The 26689-nt window shown below is 37.6% G+C and overlaps 1 protein-coding gene across 5 annotated transcripts in view; it reads right to left on the bottom strand.

The window, feature by feature from the left end:
* Positions 1 to 26689, bottom strand: part of Plc21C (Phospholipase C at 21C) — a 952170-nt gene that overhangs the window by 209995 nt on the left and 715486 nt on the right. For 4 of the 5 annotated variants that reach the window (XM_076198141.1, XM_076198143.1, XM_076198144.1 and 1 more), the window contains exons 11-13: positions 15925 to 16089; positions 7605 to 7863; positions 6661 to 6690 (exon numbers count right to left, since the gene is read on the bottom strand). In XM_076198141.1, coding sequence (XP_076054256.1) covers positions 6661 to 6690; positions 7605 to 7863; positions 15925 to 16089 — 454 coding nt within the window. The remainder of the gene's footprint in view (positions 1 to 6660; positions 6691 to 7604; positions 7864 to 15924; positions 16090 to 26689) is intronic. The other variant, XM_076198142.1, reaches the window with a different exon arrangement.

Genomic DNA, 26689 nt, shown 5'->3' with positions numbered 1-26689 from the left:
CTGCTTTTGTATCTTTCAGCATCCAGTTTGATTTTAAATTCTTGTATAGTTTTTACATTCACTGTTTCCTCATTCAGTTTGTTCCAGATATCTATCACTCTGTGTCAGGACCTATTCTTTTTCAGATCTCTTCTGTAACTATCTTTTTTAATTTTCTTTTCATGTCCTCATTTTTCTTCTATCCCACTTTAGTAAGTCATCTCTATCAAGGACTTCCATCCTCTTCATTGTTCCAGGGTTGATAGTTTGAGTTTGTCCAATCTTTGTTCGTATGTCAATTTGGAGTGTGTTGGTGCCATCTTTGTCATTGCTCTTTGAATTCTTTCTAATTTCTTTATGATCTTTTTAGTAGTAGGTGTCCATAGTGTTGCAGCATACTCCAATTTTGGTCTTATCAATGTAATATTTTCTTTACCATTTCTTCATCCATGTAGTCAAAGGCCACTTTTGTTGATCTTAATAAATTGAAAATTTCTCTTATTAATTTGTTATGTTTGTCTGGTTCCATGTCATTGGTGATAGTTACTCCAAGGTCCCTTTCTGAGTTGACTTTTTTAATTTCCTTTGTACCAAGTTTGTATTGTCCCAATACAGGTAAACGTCGACTTACGATGGCATTAGGTTTCGATAGAGCCATCGTAAGACGATCTCATCGTAAGTCGATCCCCACTCTGTTCCGTGGTCACTGTACCTAGCCTACCTGTATATTAACCACCAGAGATACTGAATATAGCCTATTAAACATGTACAGTAGTTTATTTAATTATTTTTATCCTTTTTACCATATTCAAACACTATAATATGTATTTTCAGTACGGAACTTAAATCTCGCGGGCAGCAGCCAATGCCAGCCGTACGACGTGACGTAATAATACTCGCATCATAAAATATAGTCACCGCTTATATCGATCGTTCTCTCTTTCACCCGCGAATTTTGAAAACCACAGAAAATGGGATTTAGGGCACATTTGAGAGAATGTAAAAACACAGGGGCGACTACAATAAATATAATCAAGACGCCGATATGGCAGCGTCGCGAATCCACTTGCTCCTCATGACGCCTACGTGTGCGGCACCGTATGGAAGGGGTTAAATTATCATATCGTCGTCGTCGTCGTCGTCATCGTAAAGTCGAACAATCGTAAGTCGCGGCCATCGTAAGTCGACGTTTACCTGTATTCTGTTTTTGCTTTTTCCAAATTCCATTATACTACATTTCTTGATATTGAAATTTATTTCACTCTTCTGACTCAATTTCCAGATTTTGTCTAGGACTTCTTGTAATATTTTCAATCTTTCTCTGTACTTATTCTCTTGAGTAGTTTCACATCATCTGCAAAGAAGTTCATATAACATTCCACACCTTCATCCATGTCATTTATATATACATATATGGCAAACATTTCCGGAGCCAATACAGAACCTTGTGAGACTCCACTTATCAATTTGAGTTCTTGTCTCTGAGTACCACCCTCATTTTTCTCCCGTTCAAGAAATCTTTCATCCATTCCAATAACTTTCTTTGTATTCCACCTATTGTTTCAATTTTTCTTTGTAACTTTTTGGGTGGTACTTAGTCAAATGCCTTTTGTAAATCTAAGAAGGCATAATCAGCCCATTCATCCCATTCTTGAATTATTTCTATTAGCCTCGAGTAAAAGCATATTAAGTTTGTGGCACATGATCTTCCACATCTAAATTGTTTTGGATTTAGTACTTTGTTATCTTCCAAGTGTTTAATCCATTTATTTTTTAAAACTTTTTCATATATTTTTGCTACAGTATTTGTAAGGGAGACCGGTCTATAGTTGGTTGGATTTTCTTTGTCCCCTCCTTTGTATATTGGTGCAATATTTGCATTTTTCCAATCTTGTGGTACTTTTCCTTCTTTGAGTGAGAAATAAATTATTTTGTGTATTTAGTCCATTAGTTCATCTATACAGTCTTTCAATATCCAATTAGCAATTCCATCCAGCCTATGTGACTTTCTGACGTCAAGGTTTTTTATTTGTTCCCTTATTTCTTTCTGTGCCACCGTTATTTCTTTCACTACAGGGGATCTTTCTCTCTGTCCTTCCTCCCAATTTTGTGAGCTTTCAATTGTGAATACAGGTTTAAAATGTTAGATCATAGTTTCAGCCATTTCTACATTATCTATATATTCTTTATTTCCTTCATGCAGTTTCACTATTGTGTGTTTGTCTTTTAGTTTGTCATTTACATGTCTGTAGAATAGTTTAGGTTGGTCCATGCATTTTTCTTTTATGTCTTTTTCATAGTTTCTTTTTTCTTCCTTGCATATTTTTACATATTCGCCTCTTAATTTGATGTATGTTTGCCATTTGGTCTTTTTTTTCCATCTTTTCCAGGCTTGTCTCTTCTATCTTTACCTTCACTACACTTTTTGTTATACCAACACTTTATATACACCCTTTTTTGTTTCTTCTTTGTTACGGATTTACCTGTTCCCTCCTTGTATTTTTCTTTTAATATGTTCCATTTCTCTTCATCTTTGTTTCTTCATTTAAAAAAATTTCCCAGTTGCATTTTGAAAAAAAAAATCTAAATCTTTTGAAGTTTGTTGCACATTAGTCTTTCTTTTCTATGTTTCTCATTTTTTCTCACATCATTATGTTCTTTTAGTTTGAACTCTATTAGTACTGTATGTGGTCATTCTTCCCAACTGATGTCTTGTATTCCATTTTGTTCACTATTTCAGGCTCTGATGTGAATATTAAGTCTAGTCTTGACAGTTCTTCATTGTTTCTATGTCTGGTGTTTTCCTTCACCCATTGAGTCAATGTCATTCAATGGTCATATCCAGTGGAATATTTCCCCAAAGTTCCTCTCCTTTCACTGCAATTTCTTCCCAACATATTTCCTTTGAGTCAACCATAATTATTATGTTTTCTCCTTCTTTCATTAATTCAATTAATGTATTTGTTGTGTCTTCCAGTAATTTGGAATGATCACTATCAGTCCAAGCCTGTGTTTTTGGGGGAACATACATAAATTTTCTACTTTCCATATTTCTGTTTTCAACTTTTATTATAATCAATTCCACATTATTTTTTTCTTCTGTTATCTTTGTCACATTCAAACTTCTTTTAGTCAAAAACATGATTCCTCCACCCTGTTTTTCCATTCTATTTTTCGTCCATTGGTTGTATAGACCTTGTCCCACAGTGTTTGATGGTAGTGGACCTTTAAATTTTGTCTCCACAATCCCCAATATGTCAATTTTCTCCATTAACAGATAGTAATTTAATTTGTTTAGTCCAGAATTCATTCCGTCTATGTATATGTTATTTCTATTTTCTTCCTTTCTTCTCTCTTTTGGTTTATGTTTCCTTTTTTTTTTAGATGAACCATTTTCTCAGCCTCAGGCCCAGTACACTCCAAAAACTAATTCTTTTCAGTCTCTGTTCTTTTCTTGTTTTTCATTTCCTTCATTTCTAAGTGCATTTATTTTCTATTTCCTCATTGCTCATTTCCTTTTTTTATACATTTTTATAATTTTCACTACTTGCTAGCTTTGCTGCTTTTGATAGTACTTCAGTTATCATTTTAGTCCTTAGTTTGATTTTTAGTGGCCCATAGTGTTTTTCTCTAGTGTTGTTCCATCCTATGCACCTCCTCTATGTCTTTGTCAAACTCTTGTCCTTCCCGAACCACTTAAAGAATTTCCTTTGTAATTTCTCTCTCTTTTTCTCTTTGATATTTGTATACATGTTTTTCTTTAATACCATAAACTACAATTCTCTTTTTTTTTTTATCCATTTTGTCTCTTACCCAATTTTCCTTTTCTTTAATTACTTTAATTACCTTTTCTTTAGCATTTTCCTCTACCTGCTGTTGTACTATTTTTTTTTAATGTTCTTTTCTGATTTTCTTGTTCTTGTTTCCACTGATTTTTTATTTCTAGGAGATCTGTCTACTTAATTGATTCTCTCAGGTTTTTTGGTCACTGCTTGTATTTGTTCTTTGACTTCTTTTTTCAGTTCCTCATTTTTCTTTCTTTCATTATCACTTTTGATCATACTTAGGTAATTCAGCTCTCTATTCATTTCTTCATTAGCTTTTCGTTGATTAGTCATTTTTCTGTGCATTGCTCTATAATCTATTCTTAAATCTATTAATTCCTCCATCACATCGTTAAAGTCTCAATTTCTTAGTATACTGCATACCTAGATTCCCTCTCTACATCTAACCCTTTACCTATATTGCTCTATCTCTTTGGAAACCTGAAAAAACATTATTTTCCCACCTTTGAGTTGATTTTGGGGTGTCATTTAAATGAGCCTTTTTGGTATCACTCCAAGTGGCAATTCTACTCTACTCATGTCTAGTCCTCTTTTCGTTGGTTCATTATTCTTTCTTTCTACTTTTCCTTCCTCCATTCTATATGATAATATACTTTATCAAACTGGATACTTTTTCACCATAGCAGTCACTCAAAAGCCATAGCTTCTCCGTAAATACATAGGTGTTTCCTTGATCCTAGCAAAAAATCACTGGTTAGTTCTAGAATATTGGAACCTGTAAGTGTGCACATGCATGGACATATTTAACCTAGTTATGCGGCTACTATTGTATTAAAAAATGTTTCATTGCAACTTTGTATGCAGGCCATGATTAATTTTTTTTTTTACTTGACTTGTCATCTGTACATCCATCCATATGGTATTGCCACTTTCTATATACTTGGAACAATGATGTATAAAAACTGGCTTATTAACTTGACCATTAACAGTACAGTATTATTTCATCTGATTTTCAATTACAACTGTATTACATGTATGGAATGTGTCACCTTGTCTAGCTATTCCTAGTTTGTTGTACAATTCAACCTCTACAAGGCAAACACATACTTGAACACACACGCAATGGATTATTATACACTTAAACAAACCAAAGTTGGGAATACAATAGGAAACATCAACAAGCAGCTTTACAAATACTGGCCTCTGAACCCTGACATCTTTAAGAAGCAGACATTTTGATACACAACTGAACCAAACTGCTTCTAGACAGGTTCCACAGCCACAATGGCATGACTTTGATATTCTCTCCTCATTTTAGTGCACAACAGGACAGCAATCCTTCATTTCCAAAGAAAACAAATTCCAACATTTTCAAGTAGCACACAGAAGTACAAAAGCAACTCACTCCCACTTCTGTCAGCATCAAAATGACCTAATTTGTCATCATAGGTATTAAGATTATATTAAATCAATATATTTTTTCTTCTGTCCATCTTGCAGTCTACTTTGGAATATATAAAACAATACTAGAGCAATTTTCGAATCCAAAAGTAGTCTTTCAAACAAGTGACCCAGTCTAACTGGAATTGCTGAAAGATAACCATTCTAACACAATTTTATTTTCTTATCCTTGTCTTACCAGACATGTAAAATTCATTATCTTTTTCAACACATTGGTATACTTCATAATTTTGTTCTGGCTAACACTAAATGATTTATGCAATTATGGAGCTGACTCTAGAAGTTCCCAACAGATCTATGCCTCCTTCAGTCCAAGAGTTGACAATAACCTGAATAAAATCAAAAGGTGTTTCCCATAACAAGATCTATACAGAAAACTCTTATTTTGAAAGAGTTTACTTAGCACAATACTAATTATTATATTTTTTGTGCAATTTATTATGGAATATTTTAATCTTCAAATGTTTTTAAATGAAACATTTTATATCAATGGACTTTTGGCTTACTTGACATTCATTTTATTAAATTGCCTGCCCTAATAAAGGTAAGCTGTGATATGGGTTGGCAGGACTTATCATGGAGGCAAAATTCATCACTTAACAAAGTTCATTAGTTTTCTCATGATTTGTTTGATTTTTTTTCTTTCTTTTACTTAATCTTAGGAAGAGAAGTTTACATCTATACATTCAAGCACCAATTTTACAAAGTACATCAAAATAATAGAAAAGGGAAGGTTTATAAGTGCAATTTACAAGTTAACTGCATTTATATATGTTATAGTGGGTTCTTAAAATGCAGGCTTAAAAAAATTAAAATTTCACTTCCTGTACAGATTACATACACATTAGGTATGGAAGTGAATTCAAACAAATTCCAACACTAATTAACAAAGAAATACTATGATCTATTACTGAATTACCACTTGCATCTTTTTACCCACTGCATCAAAATCTTAGTTATATGTACATACAACAAGAAGTGATGATATACAGCCTAGATGACAAACCCTGCAGTAACATGTGGGGCAGGGGGGGATCTTCCAGCAAACATCACATTCTTGATTTGAGAGAGTATGTTTATATGGGAAAAAAAAAGAAAGAAAAAAAAACAGAAAACCTATAAACATGATGTACAATGAACATGAGTGCTGTGTACAATGAATATGTGCAATGTAAAGAATGAACACGGAAAACAGGGCCCACTGATCATGGAGGCCTATAGGAACAGATAACTTGTTTGAAACCATCGACTATATCTATGAGGAATACATCTGTCTACCAGACCTGATGGGATGATGAGAGGTGGCAGGAATAAGAGGGGTTGAAAAAGACAGTTATTGGGTACAAGGTTAGCTACTAGGAGTTGAAGGAAACTACTGGCAAGGCGGAGGTACTGGTGGTGGGGCCCTGGTAACAGAGGACATTGCTGTGCTTACCTATGAGCCTTGCCACAAGATGGGGGAAGGCTGGGTATAGAGATGGATGCCTTCTGTTAGCAAACCTCACTTTGGCAAGCCATTACACTAACATTTTGGAAACACATTAGCATGACAACAATTTCTGCTAAATTGTCATAATATATCTGGATTTTTTTTAGTAACAAAATTTCATCTCAAAACAAAATACATGTTAAACTATGATATGAATGTTTTAATGTATAGGAAAAGGTGACTGAATCCTGACTGGTAATAATCCAGACAAAAAATAAATAAATAAATAAATTAATAAATAAGTAACAAAAATAAATAAACACTTTTTTATCTTATTTATTTACTTTATTTATTTATCTTATTTTATAATTATTATTATAACTTTTTTTCAATATATTTCTCTTTGTTACACATCTCACTCTTTCTTGCTTCTGTCTGATACTTTCCTACTAATGGGATCATATGAAACTATGTTCACCACTAACAAGACTCCAAAGCTTGTGAGTTAAATCTGAATCTTTCTATACAGTGAATTATGCTGGTACTGTGTCATCACTTCCAGCACTTACTCTCAGATCAAATCATGTCTAACCTCTCATTGAGGTCTTGTGCCACATTCAACTAACCACATTATCTATTATGAGTAAAAATAAGTCATTCTATGATAAATAATAGTACTGATGATGTAAACAACAAGTACAGCAATAGTAGTAATCACAGTAGCTTCTGTTAAAAAATAAATCAATCTTTCTGAAACTTACAGCATCTTTATGGCTCATAATTTTCATTTCTTTTTCTAATAAAAAAAATAATAATAATAATAATAAATGAAAAAAAAAATTATACTCGAGATGAAACTACAATTCTATTAATTTCAACTGCCATTTCAAGTGTAAAAGGAAGATCCTCCCTCAGGAGCAGAGTAGAAGTACCGTAAACTTTATTCTTACCATTAGCCACTTCCATGTCCTCTTCATACGATTCAGATCCCTCCTTCTCCAGGGGTGGTCTAGGGATCTCTCCATTGCCCTGCATCTCTGTTGGATGCTGTGGTTCTGATGTATTGTCCAATGCCACATGGAATTGTGCTGGGTTTGCAGGCTGCTGCTGCTGGCTCTTATGGTGATGGGTGCGATGCTTCTTTTTGTTCTTTATGATGATGCGGCGTTTCATCAGGGATGGAGGTGGCAACGGTGCTCCAGGCTCCAACTGTGTGATATGAGGTAATGAAGCATAAGGCTATCTATATACATACATATAACATGGGTTTTTTCCCCCCTTACAAGGAAAGTAGCCAAAAAACAAAGGCATAAAATCCACCCCCACATACTCCACTCCCATTCACCACCCTCCCTCCCTCTTATCTTGGCTCCTCCTGCATGACGGGTCATCCTTGCATCTTGCCTACTGCCCTGGGTCAGAAGCAGTGTCATAAGACACAGCACATCCATAGCAAGGCCACTTCATTAAATCAACAACAACAACAACAACAACCCCTCTGTCCCCTCATGCAGAAAAAGAGAAGACTGGGAGAAATACCTTCAGGCTGCTTCAAATTATTTTTTCACACATACTCCCTCACCCCCATCCCCCACCCACTCTCTTTCATGCATCATAGCATCATATATACACATCCATTCTCCACTCACCCCCATCTTCTGTCTTCTACTGTCTTTCCTCAATAGACACTCCCCTCTTTCCCAATGTCCCTTTCACCCCATCTCTCCACCTCATTCCCATTGCCCTCTCATGTTCACCCCCTACCTCTGCCTTCCACACCTCCTTCACTAATCTTTCTTCACTCATTCCCTCCATGTGTCCAAACCATCCCAATACTCTTTCATCAACCCTATCTTCCAACTCCCTTTCCATCCCTGCCCTTCTCCCCACCTTGTCCCCTCTCACTCCATCCAGCCTAGTAACCCCTATCATACTTCTCAGGCACCTCATCTCAAACACATTCAAACTCCTCCTCTCTTCCACTTTTATGTTCCATGTTTTTGCCACATACAATGCTGTCTGCACAATCATTCATTCATACAATCTCCTCTTAGCATACATTCCTAAATGTCTATTTGTCATTACATTTTTCAAACCCCCAAGGCATTTACTTGCTTCTCTCAATCTACATTTTATTTCCACTCCTCCATTTCCCACCACATTCATGCCCAAACATCTATAACTATCCACTTTCTCAAGTCTCTCTCCCTCAAAACTCACTTCCAGTCTGCTGCCACTTGCTCCCCTTGTACATCTCATCACCTTACTTTCATCCACATCCATCTTCAACTTCCTTCTTTTGCACACCTTCCCAACCTCTGTCACTAACTTCCTCAATCCTTCCTCTGATCCTTCCACAAATGCAGTGTCATCAGCAAACAACAACTGGCCCATCTCCCACCTTTCTCCATTTCCTTCAACCATCCCCAATCCCCGACCCATCACCCGTGTCCACCTCTGGCACCACCCCATCCATGTATAAATTGAACAACCAAGGCAACACAACATATCCCTCGTGAAGTCCCAACCCCTACCTCAAGCCACTCACTCTCTCCATTTCTGATTCCAACACAAGCTCCACTACTCTCATAAAAACTCTTGACTGCTCTCAACACCTTTCCTCCTATCCCACACATCTGCAACACCTTCCACAGTGCCCTCCTGTCCAACACAAGCCCTTTCCAAATCCATAAAGGCCCAAAAAACATCCTTACCCCCTCCCAAACCCCTCTCACACATCTGTCTTACCACAAAAATTTCATTCACACAACCTCTACCTGTCCCATACCCACACTGCTCCTCACCAATCACTCCCTCTGCTCCTCTCCCAATCCTCTCAATTAAAACCCTCCCACAAGCCTTCCCAACTACACTTAACAAACAAACTGATCCCCCTGAAACCAACACACAACTGTCCCTCCTTCCCTTGCAAAGCAGAACCACACAGGCACCTCCAGCCCTCCTACACTCCACCCTCTCTTAAACAAACATTAAATAATCTCACCAGCCAGTTCACCATCACTGCATCTCCCCTATTTAGACACTCTGGATGACACCCATCCAACCCAGATGCCTTACCTGCTCCTGTCATCCCAACTACTGCCCCCACCTCATCTTTCCTCATCTCTCCTCCACCTTCCTCACTCATTACTGTCACCTTCCTAGCGCCACCCACTTCAATCACCCCCTCCCCAACCCCCAACCCCACACCCAGCAACTCCCCAAAACACTCTGCCCATCTTTCTCTTATCATAAGGTTATCTACAATATAAAAAAGCAGGACATAGTATAAGACCCATAAACATAAAGAAAAAGAACTAATTTAAAATTCTGGCAGCTTGTTGAGGGTAAACCTAGGTTTGGATGAGAAGGGTAAGTAGAGTTATGTGCCATTATAGTAGCTGCAGCCACTGACTACAATTTCATGAGGAACATGGGACTAAAAAAAAAAAAAAAAAAAAAAAAAAAAAATCCTATGCATGATTACTTTCACTGTTCTAAACAAATCTTAAACATGAGAAACATTTGTGAACAACTTAGTCAACATAAAACCTAAAAATTAAAACATAACTTGAAAATATACTAAATAAATCTGTTAGTTCAGGATTTTTTTCCTACAATCACTTAATACTGTTTTTAGGACAAAATGTAAAATAAACTACAACATCACTTAGCTTCTAAGACATTCCACTGCATTTCTGACCATTTATATACAAAAAGTAAATAGACAAAATAGAAATAAATAGATGAAATTAAAATACATACATACATATACCAAGGGCTTCTTCCCCCTTACAAGGGAGGTAGCAAAAATCAAAAGGCATAATTCAACTCCCATCCATTTCATCCCCACCCATTCCACCTCCATTCACCGCCCCTCCCTCTCAACTTAGTTCTTCCTGGATGACGGGCCATCACACCTTGCCTACACCCTGGGTCAGAAGTAATGCTGCATGACACAGCACATCCATAGCAAGTCCACTTTATTTAATAGGCAACCCACCCCTCTCCATCCTCTCATGCAGTAATACTGAGGACAGGGCTGCATCAAAATTTTATTCACACATAACCACTCCCTAACCCCCCACCCCTATCCCCAACCCACTCCCTTTTATGCATCACATTATCATCCATACACAGCCATTCTCCATTCACCCCTATCTTCTGCTTTCTCCTTTCTTTCCTCAACAGACATCCCCCTCTTGCTAAATGCCCCTTTTACCCAATCCATCCATCTCATCCTTGGTTCCCCTCATGTTCACTCTATCCACCTCTGCCTTCCACACCTCTGAAAATCAGATTTTACTTTGCTAGAAATTTGGTTATGCTCAGTAAATGAAACATGATCTCTTTCCACTTTTTCATATCCTTTTCTACAGATTCTTATTCCTTTTAGACAATTGTTTTCCACAAGCGAGCCTGATTTCCATTTCCTTCCATTGGGTATAAGTCTTCTGGTCAACAGTACTAGCTTCATGCTTTGTAGATTCAATTTCCACCAAGAATTAAAGCCACGTACTTAATCATTAATTAATTGGTGGAAGTTAAGTTGACAGTGGAATATAGATGGAGAAAAAGGAAAATGACGGAAGGTAGGGAGGTGCTTAGAGTGAACTGCTTAAATGAGAAAGAAAAGGAGGAGTACAAGAAGCTGAGAGAGGAGTGGGAGGGAGTGAAGAATAGAGTAGAACTAGGAGTGGAGGAGGAATGGGGCATGGTTCAAGGATGGAGTCACAAGGAGTGCAAAGATGATGTGTGGAACATGGAGGATGGGAGGAAATATAAGGAAGTATTATGAGAGAATCATATGAGAGGTACAAAGAAAAGAGAAAAGAAGTAAAGCATAAGATAAAGGAGGCAAAGAGGAGAGTAGATGTGAAATGGGGTAAGAGTATGACAGAAAATTTTGGAAGTATTAAAAGATGTTTTGGAAAGAAATTAAGAGAGGAAGAGGAGGCAAATCAAGTAGAGAAGAAAAGGTAAAAGGTGCAGAGGGAAAGATGATAACAAAGGAGAAGGTAGTAAGAGGAAGATGGGAAGAGTATTTTAGGGAGTTGCTAAATTGGGGGAGGATTGGGAAGGAAAAGCAGTTCCAGTGAGAAGCACTAAGAAAATGATAGTGATGAGTGAGGAGAATGGAGGAGAGGTAAGGAAGGATGAGGTGAAGGCACTTGTTAAGAGGAGAGCAAGTGAGGCACCTGGGTTGGATGGGTGTCATGCAGAATGTCTAAAAAAAAAAAAGGAGGTACAGTGATGGTGGACTGGCTGGTGAGGTTATTTAATGTCTGTTTAAGAGAGGGTTGAGTACTAGAGTAGTGCCTGTGTATTTTCACTTTACAAAGGAAAAGGGGACAAGTGTGAGTTTAGTACTTTCAGAGGGATCAATGTGTTAAGTGTAGCTGTGAAGGCTTATGGAAGGGTCTTGATTGAGAGGATTAGAAGAGGAACAGAGGGAGTAATTGGTGAGGAACAGTGTGGGTTTAGGACAGAGGAGGGATTGAGGAAGTTTGTGACAGAGTTTGGGAAGGTGTGCAACAGAAGGAAGTTGAAGATAAATGTGGGTAAAAGTAAGGTGATGAGATGTACATCACCTTACTTTTACCTACATTTATCTTCAACTTCCTTCTGTTGCACACCTTCCCAAACTCTGTCACAAACTTCCTCAATCCCTCCTCTGATCCTGCTACAAGCACAGTGTCATCAGCAAACAACAACTGGCTTATCTCACACTTTTCTCTATTTTCTTTAACCATCTCAAATCCCCAACCCACTACCCTTGCATTTGCCTCTCGCACCACCCCATCCATGTATAAATTGAACAGCCAAGAGACACGACACATCCCTGACGAAGCCCCACCTTTACCTCAAATCCACTCACTCTCTCCATTTCTGATTCTAACACAAGTTCTACTACTCTCGTAAAAACTCTTGACTGCTCCAGCTTTCCTCTAATCCCATCTATCTACAATACTGGAAGTGAGTATTAAGGGAGAGAGACTGGAGGAAATGGATAGTTTTAGATACTTGGGTGCAAATGTGGTAGGAAAGGGAGTGGAGGTGGAGGTAGATATAGATGGAGAGAAGCAAGTAAATGCCTTGGGGGATTAAAAAGTGTAATGACAAATAAACATTTGGGAATGGATGCTAAGAGGAGATTGTATGAAGGAGTGATTGTGCAGACAGCACTGTATTCGGCAGAATCATGAAACATAAGAGAGAAAGAGAGGAGTTTGAATGTGTTTGAGATGAGGTGTCTGAGAAGTAAGATAGGGGTTACTAAGCTGGATAGAGTGAGAAATGAGGAGGTGAGGAGAGGAACGGGGGTGGAAAGGGAGTTGGGAGATAGGGTTGATGAAAGAGTATTGTGATGGTTTGGAGACATGGAAAGAATGAGTGAAGAAAGATTATTAAAAGAGGTGTGGAAAGCAGAGGTGGAAGGAGTGAACATGAGGGGGCGACCTACGAGGTCTGTTAAAAAAAATATGCAGACTGATGTCATAAAGCAAAATGTACTTTATTTAGAAGTTACAGATCTGGGTCCCCTTCAAAGTACTCTCCTCCCCAATGCACACACTTGTTGAAACAGTCCTGGTACACTTCTTTTGTAATGTCCTTCAGCTCCTTCATTGCATTTGCCTTAATCTCGGGAATTGTCTCAAATCTTCTTCCTTTTAAGGTTTTTTTGAGTTTGGGGAACAAGAAAAAATCGCAAGGAACAAGGTCAGGTGAGTAGGGGGGGTGGGGAAGAACAGTGATCAAGTGTTCGGCCAAAAACTCATGAGTTCTGAGGGCTGAATGGGCTGGAGCGTTGTCGTGATGGAAAAACCAGTTGCCACTCCTCCACATTTCTGGCCTTTTGCGATGGATGGCATCCCTCAGACGTTTCAGAACTTCAGTGTGGTAAGTCTGGTTCACTGTGAAGCCTTCAGGGAGGTTCTCGTGGTGAACAACACCCTTAGCATCAAAGAAAACTGTCAGCATCACCTTGACCTTGGATTGAACTTGGCAAGCTTTTTTGGGGTCTGGGGGATGTTTCACTCATCCACTGGGATGATTGGACCTTTGTTTCAATGTCAAAATCATAAACCCACAATTCATCACCTGTTATGATCCTGGACAAGAAGTTTTCATCTTCTTCTGAATGATCAAGCAGTTCCTGCCAAACCTGGAAGTGATGGGCTTTTTGTTTGTCCGTCATCAGGTATGCCACAAATTTTGCAGCAATGCGGTGCATCTTCAATCTTTTTGTCAAAATCTGTTAACAAGATCCAACTGATATCCCACACTCTTCAGCAAGCTCCCTGACAGTCAGACGTTGATTTGCCTGCACCAGGGTGTTGATTTTGTCGACGTGTGGGTCGTCGGTTGATGTGAAAGGATGTCCAGGATACTCATCATCTTCAATGGAATGTTGACCATCCTTAAAATGCTCATGCCACTTGAAACACGCCATACACTTCATAGCAACATCACCGTAAGCTGTGTTAAGCATAGCAAAAGTTTCAGTCGCAGATTTTCCAAGTTTAACACAAAATTTCACAGCAAGTCGTTGCTCCTTCATGTCATTCATTCTCAAATCTGCCAAATGAAAAAATTGCACTTCACTAAAAACTGCGTAGCTATTACACAAATAAAGATATCTGCAATTGGGAAATAGCACTGTAATCAGCTGATCTGTGAGAACCTAGCGACACCAAGCAGATTCCCCTGGAACCAACTGGAGCCGCGCAATTCAAACAGTCCGCATATCTTTTGAACAGACCTTGTAAGATGAGATGGATGGATGGGGTAAAAGGGGCATTGGGAAAGAGGGGAAAGTCTGTTGAGGAAGGATGGGAGAGGACAGAAGATAGGGGTGAATGGAGATAGGTTGTGTATGGATGATGCTGTGATGCATGAGGGGTTGGGTGGGGGATGGGGGGTGAGGGAGTATGTGTGAAAAATAAACTGACACAGCCTGAAGGGATTTCTCCCCTTCTCCATTGCTGCATGAGGGGATGGAGAGGGGGGTTGCCAATTTAATGAAGTGGCCTTGATGTGTATGTGTTGTGTCTTGCAACACTGCTACTGACCCAGGACAGTGGGCGAGATGCAGGGATGACCCGTCATCCAGGAGGAGCCAAGATAAGAGGGAGGGAAGGGGGTGGATGGGAGTGGAGTATGTGGGGATGGAATGGGTGGGAGCGGTTTTTATACCTTTGTTTTTTTGGTTAGCTCCCTTGTAAGGGGGAAAAAGCCTTTGGTATATGTATGTACTTAATCAAAATGTGATTTTGCTCTATCAGAGATGATTCAACACCAGAAGCAGTAAACTGTTGCTTTTGATGGATAATAAACCATCCATGATCTCGAGTATGTTTCCTCATTTGAGAGATTAAAAAAATAAATAAACAAATAAATAAGTAAATATATGAAATAAAATAAATAAATAAATTCATGTGTTAGTCTTCTGCTGACAGGAATAGGACTTTTTAGTGCCAGGAATATGTCTTTATTGCCAGGATTAGGGCTCTAGTACCAGGAATAAGGTTTTAGTCCCAGGAATAGGGCTAACAAAGCATTGGGATTTATTCCCAAGACACTTACAAATAAAAGTGTAAATATAGTTATCAAACTCTATCTGGCAATAGTTAGACCCATCCTTGATTATGTGGTACAGTTTTGGTCTCTGTCCTATAGAATGGATATTAATTCAATAGAATCAGTAAGAGGAGAATGACCAAAACTATATAAGGGTTTAGAAATTTATCTTACGAAGACAGGCTTAAGCACCTTAACTTACACTATCTGGAAACATGAAGAGTGTGGGGCAATTTAATAGAGGTATTCAAATGGGTCAAGAGCTTTAACTAGGGTAATGCAAGGTCAAAATATATTAAGACAGCAGGGCAGGACTTATAATAATGGATTTAATTTGGACAAGTTGAAGTTTAAGAAGGAAATAGGCAAGAGCTGGTTTACCAATAGAGTAGTTAATGAATGGAATGGCTTTTGTAACCACGTAGTGAGCACTGAAACTATTGGTTGTTGTAAGAGAAGATTAAATAATTTTATGGATAGGGATGATAGGTGGTAATAGAGATGGAACTACCTAATCTAATAGATAAATAGATAAATAAGCAAATACATAATTACAAAAGGGTTAATTTGTCTTCATTATCATATGAAATACATATATGGAATATTTGTATCAAATACTTGAATCAACAGACTACAATAAATGTCATCAAGTTCACAAGAAATTTTCCTAAAATACAGAGCCCTCCTCACCTTATGGCTCTCTATAGGCGAGTCCAGAAGATGTTCACCAAAGAATTCCCGGCAGTACTGTGCAATTTTGGCCTGCTGGCGGGGGTTGCAATGGTTCTCGAAGGAGAGGATCACCGGCCACTCGGATGTCTTGAAGGCTGATTCAGCAATGGCCTCAATGACCTCCTACAGAGGGAAAACAGGGTGCTGTCAAATCAAATGAGCTTTACACCAAATGTGGTTTACCACCACCAACACAGTCACACATGTTCTGGCAATGTTTTTCAATCTTATCCTCCCCCACATTACATCTTTTCACCACAGGTAAGACTGTCAACAGTCACTCCACACTTGGATTTACAAGATGAAGAATGGGTGTTTTTTAAGGTGATAGAGTGTGCAAAGATATGAGACACAAAGGATAGGAAGGAACAGAAGGAGAAGCAATGAATAATTGTATGAAGAAGTGAAGGCCGTAGTGGAAGACCAGAAGCAGATGTATAAGGATTAGTTACAAAGTAAAACATGAGAGATACAAAAAGAGAGAGGCAAAATGCAAGTTGAGGGAGGTAAAGAAGAGGGCAGATGTAAAGTGAATGATGAGTTTGATATATAATTTTGAAAATAATATAAAGATGTTTTGGCAAGAAGTCAAGAGAGTGAGGAGGGAGTCAGGTAGAGAGGAAAAAGTAAATGGGCAGATGGGCAAATGTTAATGGAAGTAAAGGCAGTAAAGGGAAGATAAGTAGAATATTTTAGAGAATTGCTAAACATACAGCTTATGGAGAGATTGACTGTGGCAGTGAGAAGTGGTAAGAAAATAACAGTAACAGGAGAAGAACATGGCAGGGCTATTGGAAAAGATGATACAAAGAGCACTGAAAGTGATGAAAGCTGGCAAAGTACCTAGAATGGTGCTACAATTTTATTTGTTTCCTTTTCCTATGTAAAGGAGAACTATAGGAGCATTCCTCCAATCCTCTATCATATTCCCCTCATTTATGGACACATTAAATAACTTTTCATGAAAGTGGCAGTTGCCGACAAGACTGACGAGTTAAACACCATATGAGGACGGAGCCTTTATTTGTACAACATTTCACTTATTACAGGCTCCGTCCTCATATGGTGTTTAACTTGTCAGTCTTGTCGGCAACTGCCACTTTCATGAAAAGTTATTTAATGTGTCCATAAGTGAGGGGAATATGATAGAGGATTGGAGGAATGCTCCTATAGTTCTCCTTTACATAGGAAAAGGAAACAAACAAAATTGTAGTACCGTTACAGGTATAAAATTGATGTGTGTGCTTGGAAAGGCATATGAGAGGATATCAATTGAGAGTAGGAAGGGAATAGAGGGAGTAATTAAGGAAGAACAGTTTGGGTTTATAAAAGGTAGAGGATATTTAGATCCAATTTTTGTAGCAAGGCAGATATATAAGTTTTTGACAAAAGGTAAAGATTTTGTTTCATGGACCTGGGGAGGGTTTATGACAGGGTAGATGGGAATGTATTGTGGAAGATGTTGCAGATGTATGGGATAGGTGGAAAATTGTTAAGGGCAGTCAAAGTTTATACTTTGGGTGGTAGAGATTGTGTTAGGGTTGGGAATGGTGAGAGTGAATTACCTGAAGTGAAGGTGGAGCTGTGCCAGGGTTGTATAATGTCACCACGGTTACTCAACATGTACATAAATGGGAGGTAAAGGTGAGGGTGATTTTCTTTGAGATGGTTAGTGAGAAGGAAGACAAGTGGGAGGTGAGCCAATTGTTGTTTGTAGATGACACTAGGCAGCTCACCGTTTTCATATATTTTAATTAAAGTAGTGAAAACGATGGTTGTTACTTTAGTGGGAAGCGAAGTATGCTGCTTCATTTATTTTCCTCCTTTTCTTTGTAAGTCCTTTTTGGAGCACCTCTTTTCCGTCACAATCCGGTTAGTGGCCATGATTGTCTATGTGAACCACTAGCGAGTTGGAAGTCAGGGCCCATCAGACTTCCACCCTACCACTCATATTATATACATTATATATATATATATATATATATATATATATATGGTACATGTCTAAACGAGCACTGATGAGATGGGTACTATTTTGCATTCACCCTTCTGTACGACCTCCCACGCCACCCTCAGTTGAATAAAATCCTCTTGCTTTGAACAAAATGAAGTCTGAGAAGTGCGTCATGGTAGCGAAGAGAATGGGCACAGTCTCCTGCACGATGGTGACTTGAAGTATTTTATTTGTAGAAAACTGAAATGACTCGAGATAGTCTGCATAGTTTATCACGTAAAGTTTCGTAGCCTCTTGCACTGAATGAAATCACCTATTGTTATTTGATTATCTGTAAAATGGTTCCTAAATACAAGTTACTGGGCAGTAACACTCTACTCCTGCAAGTAGAAAATCTTCCACAGAATGCTCCAAAAATAATATTCTTTTACAGGAACTTCTGAAATATAGAAACATTCGTAATAAAAACGCCTTTGGAAAATATGTAAAATTAATTATTAGAAAGTGTTCACAATATTTGGGATTTTATGAATTTTACAACTTCCCCTTTCGAATATTGGAGAATAATGAATTTCAAATTCACAACAGGGAGAACTGTCTGTACTTCCTCTGCACCGAATAAACTCGCCACGCGAAAAAAAAATCCATTATCGCAGGAAAATGGATATACCTTCTCGAAATTCATCCTCCCACCTAGCTATTTCCTTTGAACGACGTTGGGTCGAGCGGCAGCATAACGTCCCTGGGCTTCTGGAAGGAAAGTTGGCCGCAGGATCCTATCTTCAAGCTGACGTCACGTCGCTGGTGTTGATGTGCGGCAAGATGACAACGGTACCAAGAAGCAAGACTTTTGGACTTAAAGAAGTCAACAGTGGGATATAAAGGGTCTTCTTCCCTTGGAGGAGCATCAAAATATAACCTTTAATGAGTAGAGTGTAAGTGTAAGGCGATGAGGAGAGGGTGACGAAAAAGAAAAGGGAAGTACTGAAGGATTGCAGAGGAGGAAGGGGAAGGAGGAAGTATTTGGGGAGTAGCGCCAGAGGTATAGGAAGTAGGAGAGAGTTGGGAAAAAGGCTAGGGGCCCACACAAAATCTAGGAAAACCTGAGTAGTTGTATAATTGTTCTACACAGAAAAGGAGCTACGCTCGTAGGAATTTACCTCTCATACTCCAGTTAACACAGTTTTAAATTCGTTTATGGTTCCAGTTTGGTTTGTGTCATCTGAGCTATTTTAGGAGTTGGTGCATCTGCTTGGGAAAATATTTTCTCGCGTCTTTCAGACACGTGGTCTTTTTCAATTTGTTTCTATGACCTCGTTATGCCCCCCCCCCATCCCCAACCAAGAGCTCTCAGTTTTGTCTACACCATTCAATAAGCTGAAAACAGCAATCAAATCACTTTTTCTTTTTTCGTTCCTTTAATGATGGCAAGTCCAGTGCTTCGGGTCTCCTCATAAGGTTTTTCCACAAAGCAGGAAACAACTTTGGTCACTGCTGTTTGCATTCTCTCGATCTTGTTTACATTATGCCATGTCAATGGTGCATAATGATAAAGGCTGTGGATATATATGTGAATGCAGGTGTGTATTTACCTAGTTGTATTTTACGGGAAGGGGAGCTATGCTCGTGTGTCCCGTCTTCATATCTCATTTTATCTAAACTATTTTTAAATTCATGTATTGTTTTTGCACACACCACTTTCTCATCTAACTTGTTCCAACTGTCTATTACTCTGTGAGGAAAGCTGTTCTTTTTCAGATCTCTTCTATAGCTGTCTTTCTTGATTTTCTTTCCGTGTCCTCTTGTATTTCTATCATCCCATTTTATTAGATCCTCTCTATCAATAATTTCTATGCCTTTCATGATTCTGTAAATAGCTATCAAATCTCCTCTCTCTCTTCTTTGCTCTAGTGTCTGTAGCTCAAGTTTTGCTAGTCTCTCTTTATATGATAGTTTTGAGAGTGTTGGTGCCAATTTTGTAATTGCTCTTTGTATTCTTTCAAATTTTTTTTATACATTTTTTTGTACTTGGTGACCATATCGTTGCTGCATATTCCAATCTTGGTCTTATCAGAGTGATTAGTATTTTCTTCACCATTTCTTCATCCAGGTATGTAAATGCCACTTTGATTGTTCTTATTCAATTATAAGTTTCACCAAAAATCTTATTTATTTGTTTCTCAGGTGACATATTATTCATAACAATGACACCCAGGTCCTTCTCATTTTCAACTTTTTTTATACTTTCTTCTCCCAATTTATATGATCCTGTTATTCTGTTTTTGCTTTTTCCAAATTCCATTATACTACATTTTTTAGTATTGAACTCCATCTCCCACTTCTTACTCCATTCCCAGACTTTATTTAGATCACTCTGTAGTGATTCACAATCTTCTTCTGTGTTCAATTTTTTAAATAGTTTTGCATCATCTGCAAAGAAGCACATATAACTTTCAATTTCTTCATCCATATCATTAATATATATAGCAAACATTACTGGGGCAAAAACTGTTCCTTGTGGAACACCACTTATTACTTCATCCCAATTTGAGTGTTTGTCTCTTATCACTACTCTCATTTTTCTTTCTTGCAAAAAGTCTTCCATCTGTGTGTGTGTGTGTGTGTGAGAGAGAGAGAGAGAGAGAGACATAGAGAGAGACAAAGAAAGAGGTTCACCATGGTCTTGGATCAAGTAATAGACTCATGATCGATAGCTATTACCCTTCTGAATGAGAGCTCGGAGCTCATATATCCCCGATTGGTAATGCTGTGACCTTACACACACACACACTTTCAACGAACGGACGGCTTGAAGAACGTTCTGAAGAAAAGTGCAGATTGTGGATCCCAACGCAAAGAGAAGTGCCTTTTTGTATTTACAGGGTGGGGGGAAATTGCTCGTGGGGTAGTGGGAAAGTAAGGAAAGAGGAGAAGGGGAGGGATTGCTGGGAAAATGGAAGGTAATGAGGAAGTAGAGGACTTGGTCCAAACAGACCGCCGTAAAGTAAACAAACGACCACAAGACGAGCTGGAGGACGACGGAATGTCTAATAAGAATGTAAAGATTAGAAGTATAGATAGGAACAATACAGTAGAAAGTGATGAGAATATTTTCAAGGGATTTAAAGAGAGTGGGGGGGACACAAACCCCCCCCGACTGACAAGACTAGAGAAGAAGGTTGATAAGGTGATCGAGGACTTGGAGAGTAGGTTAGGTCATATGAACACCATTTTACAAAGGGTTGAAAGATTGGAAGAACTGGAAAAGGCGAATAAAAACTTAACTGATGAAATAGAAGACCTAAAAAGACAGTTAAGAGAGGTAAAGGTGGAGAATGAGGAATTGAAGAAGAATAGTAAAGAAAACAGAGAAACGATAGCTAAAGAAAGTAAAAATTGGAAGAAAACCCAAGAAGGAAATAAGGTTTCATTCACTGACATAGTCAAACAGCAATTGAAAGAACATACTGAAGACTCAGTTATTAAAGTGATGAGACAAAAGGAGAATATAGTAAGGGATTTAGCAGACAAGAAGAAATGTATAATTATATTAGGAATGGAAGAGAAACACAACACAGATAGAACCACAAGAATCAAAGAGGAAAATGAAAAAGTAAGCCAATTACTAGAATCAGTTCAGGAAGATGAACCAGAAATTATGAAACAAATCGAAGAGAAATTTAGACTCGGAAAGTATAGCACAGACAAGACCAGACCAATTAAGATTAAATTCAAGTCACAAACAACGGCAGAGAATATCTTATCCAAAACAGGGAAACTAGCAACAAGTGAACAATACAAAAAGATATGGATAAAAAGAGAAATGAATAAAGAGGAAAGAGAGGAAGAAAAGCAGAAAAGACTGGAAGCTAAGGCAAAAAACGAGAACAGAACGAAGTCAGAGAAAGAGAGATTCTATTGGAGAGTAGTGAACATGAAACTAAGGAAGTTCGACATACAAAAGAAAAACATAAGGGAAACAGAGAACACAATGGAAGTGGCAGAAAACTAAGAGTGTCTTACACAAATATAGATGGATTAATAACAGGATTGAATGAGCTGAATGATTATTTGAAAGAAAAAGAACCGTACATAATGGGAATTGTAGAAACAAAATTAAAAGGCCCACTACCACCCAACAGTGTAGGACATGATGCATACAATTATTGGATTAGAAACAGAGAGAAAAAGCAAGGGGGTGGAGTTATGTTCCTGACTAAGAAGGATATAAACGTGAAAGGTGTCATATATGGAAAGAATACAGTAGAGATGATTATGATAGAAGTGGAAGACAGAGATAAGAAGAGCAGAAAATTTGTGATCAATTATGTGCCTCCGAAAACAGCCTCATGGGAGGAGAGTGAATATAAAAGTATGTTAGAGGACACAAAGATAGCATTAACTAAAATAATGGAAGACGGAGGAAGAATAGTTATGATGGGCGACTTTAATTGCAAAGAAATCTGCTGGGAAGAAATGACAGTAAAGAGTGGTGATGACTCATGGGGAAATGCTCTACTTGAGATGATTACTGACCACTCAATGACACAATGGATACAAGAGAACACTAGGTATAGAAATGAAGAAGAACCATCGAGGCTAGACTTAATAATTACATCTGAACCTAGAATAGTGGACAAGATTGAATATAAAACACCAATAGGTAAAAGTGACCACATATTGATTGAACTGGAACTTAATGAAGAAAAATATATGAAAAGAAATGAACAATATAGAAAAGGAAGAATGATGTATGAAAAAACAAACTTTGATCAAATAAGAGAATTCTTCCAACAAGAAAACTGGGAAGAAATATACAAAGAAGAAACATCAGTGGAAGAGAAATGGAATATTTTGACAAAAATTTACAAAAAAGGAGTGGAAAAGTATGTCCCAAGACAAAAACAAGAAAAAGAATATGTAAAATGCTGGTACAACAAAAGTTGTAGGGAGTTAAAAGACAAAAGAGACAAAGCCTGGACCAGATGGAAAAAAGACAGAAGACCTGAAAAATGGAAAATATATACTGGTTATAGAAATGAATATGTACAAAAGTGCAGAGAGGAAAAAAGAAAATATGAAAAAGATGTTATAGAAAAGTGTAAAGATCAACCAAAACTATTCTACAGATTTGTAAACAATAAACTGAAAAACAAACAAGACTTGGAGAAATTAAGACAAGGAGGAGTTGAATACACTGAGGAAATGGAAATGGCAGAAATTATGAACAAACATTTTAAATCAGTGTTTACAAGGGAAAATATACAACCTGAAGAGATTGAGTGGAAAGAAAAAGTCCCCCCTATGGAAGAAATAGAAGTAACAAAGAATGAAATATTGACACACTTGGGTAATTTTGATGTCAGAAAATCGCATGGGCCAGATGAAATAGCAAACTGGATTCTGAAAGAATGCAGGAATGAACTGGCAGACAAAATACATAGCATAATAAGCAGTTCCTTAAAAGTAGGAAAAGTTCCAGAAGATTGGAAAAAAGCAAATATAGTACCTATATATAAAGGAGGAAATAAAGAAGAACCTACCAACTATAGACCAGTCTCTCTAACAAGTACAATAGCAAAAATTTGTGAAAGAATTATCAAAAGTAGATGGGTAAAATACTTGGAAAAAAACAACGTACTAAATCCAAGGCAATTTGGATTCAGACAAGGACGATCATGCGTCACCAATTTAATATGTTTCTATTCAAGGCTAATAGATATAATACAAGAAAGAGATGGATGGGCTGATTGTGCATTTCTAGACCTAAAAAAAGCTTTTGACAAAGTACCACATAAGAAGTTGCTTAAGAAATTAGAATATGAAGGAGGAATACAAGGTAAATTGCTAAATTGGATGGAAGACTTTTTGCAAGAAAGAAAAATGAGAGTAGTGATAAGAGATCTGCACTCAAAATGGAATGAAGTAATAAGCGCTGTCCCGCAGGGAACAGTTCTGGCCCCAATAATGTTTGCTATATATATTAATGATATGGATGAAGGAATTGAAAGCTATATGAGCTTCTTTGCAGATGATGCAAAACTACTGAAAAGAGTGAAAACTGAAGAAGATTGTGAATCACTACAGAGAGATCTAAATAAGGTACAAGAATGGAGTAGGAAGTGGGAGATGGAGTTCAATACAAAAAAGTGTAGTATAATGGAATTTGGAAAAAGCAAAAACAGAATAACAGGATCATATAATTTGGGAGAAGAAGGAATAAAAAAAGTAGAAAATGAGAAGGACCTGGGAGTCATTGTTATGAATAATATGTCACCTGAGAAACATATAAATAAGATTTTTGGAGAAACTTATAATTTAATAAGAACAATCAAAGTGGCATTTACATACCTGGATGAAGAAATGGTGAAGAAAATCCTAATCACCCTGATAAGACCAAGATTGGAATATGCAGCAACGATATGGTCACCAAGTACAAAAAAATGTATAAAAAAACTTGAAAGAATACAAAGAGCAATCACAAAACTGGCACCAACACTCTCAAAACTATCATATGAAGAGAGACTACAAAAACTTAAACTACAGACACTAGAGCAAAGAAGAGAGAGAGGAGATTTGATAGCTATTTACAGAATCATGAAAGGCATAGAAATTACTGATAGAGAGAATCTGATAAAATGGGATGACAGAAATACAAGAGGACACGGAAAGAAAATAAAAAAAGACAGCTATAGAAGAGATTTGAAAAAGAACAGCTTTCCTCACAGAGCAATAGACAGTTGGAACAAGTTAGATGAGAAAGTGGTGTGTGCAAAAACAATACATGAATTTAAAAATAGTTTAGATAAAATGAGATATGAAGACGGGACCCCACGAGCATAGCTCCCCTTCCCGTAAAATACAACTAGGTAAATACAACTAGGTAAATACACACACTTCAACGAATGGACGGCTTAGAAGACGTTCTGAAGAAAACTGAAGTCTGTGGATCCCAACGCAAAGAGAAGTGCCTAGTGTTTTTACAGGGTGGGGGGGAAATTGCTCGTGGAGTAGTGGGAAAGTAGGGAAAGAGGAAAAGGGGAGGGATTACTGAGGGAAATGGAAGGAAATGAGGAGGGAGTAGACTTGGCCCAGGCAGACAAGCGAAAGGTAAACAAAAGACCCCCCGATCAGCTGAGCGATGATGAAATGTCTAATAAAAATGTAAAGATTAGAAGCATAGATAAGAGCAATACAGTAGAAAGTGATGAGAATATTTTCAAGGGATTTAAAGAGGGTGGGGGGGACACAAACCCCCCCCCCGACTGACAAGACTAGAGGAGAAGGTTGATAAGGTGATCGAGGACTTGGAGAGTAGGTTAGGTCATATGAACACCATTTTACAAAGGGTTGAAAGATTGGAAGAACTAGAAAAGGCGAATAAAAACTTAACTGATGAAATAGAAGACCTAAAAAGACAGTTAAGAGAAGTAAAGGTGGAGAATGAGGAATTGAAGAAGAATAGTAAAGAAAACAGAGAGACAATAGCTAAAGAAACTAAGAATTGGAAAACAACCCAAGAAGGAAATAAGGTTTCATTCACTGACATAGTCAAACAGCAATTGAAAGAACATACTGAAGACTCAGTTATTAAAGTGATGAGACAGAAGGAGAATATAGTAAGAGATTTAGCAGACAGAAAGAAATGTATAATTATATTAGGAATGGAAGAGAAACACAACACAGATAGAACCACAAGAATCAAAGAGGAAAATGAAAAAGTAAGCCAATTACTAGAATCAGTTCAGGAAGATGAACCAGAAATTATGAAACAAATCGAAGAGAAATTTAGACTCGGAAAGTATAGCACAGACAAGACCAGACCAATTAAGATTAAATTCAAGTCACAAACAACGGCAGAGAATATCTTATCCAAAACAGGGAAACTAGCAACAAGTGAACAATATAAAAAGGTATGGATAAAAAGGGAAATGAATAAAGAGGAAAGAGAGGAAGAAAAGCAGAAAAGACTTGAAGCTAAGACAAAAAACGAGAACAGAACGGAGTCAGAGAAAGAGAGATTCTATTGGAGAGTAGTGAATATGAAACTAAGGAAGTTCGACATACAAAAGAAAAACATAAGGGAAACAGAGAACACAATGGAAGTGACAGAAAACTAAGAGTGTCTTACACAAATATAGATGGATTAATAACAGGATTGAATGAGCTGAATGATTATTTGAAAGAAAAAGAACCAGACATAATGGGAATTGTAGAAACAAAATTAATAGGCCCACTACTACCCAACAGTGTAGGACATGATGCATACAATTATTGGATTAGAAACAGAGAGAAAAAGCAAGGGGGTGGAGTTATGTTCCTGACTAAGAAGGATATAAACGTGAAAGGTGTCATATATGGAAAGAATACAGTAGAGATGATTATGATAGAAGTGGAAGACAGAGATAAGAAGAGCAGAAAATTTGTGATAAATTATGTGCCTCCAAAAACAGCCTCATGGGAGGAGAGTGAACATAAAAGTATGTTAGAGGACACAAAGATAACATTAAATAAAATAATGGAAGATGGAGGAAGAATAGTTATGATGGGCGACTTTAATTGCAAAGAAATCTGCTGGGAAGAAATGACAGTAAAGGGTGGAGACGACTCATGGGGAAACGCTCTACTTGAGATGATTATTGACCACACAATGACACAATGGATACAGGAGAACACTAGGTATAGAAATGAAGAAGAACCATCGAGACTAGACTTATTAATTATATCTGAACCTAGAATAGTGGAAAAGATTGAATATAAAACACCAAT

Source organism: Oratosquilla oratoria, chromosome 14 (genome assembly GCF_046742065.1).
Source record: "Oratosquilla oratoria isolate Oo_2021 chromosome 14, ASM4674206v1, whole genome shotgun sequence".
NCBI lineage: Eukaryota > Metazoa > Arthropoda > Malacostraca > Stomatopoda > Squillidae > Oratosquilla > Oratosquilla oratoria.
This window is presented reverse-complemented; position numbering and strand designations above follow the sequence as displayed.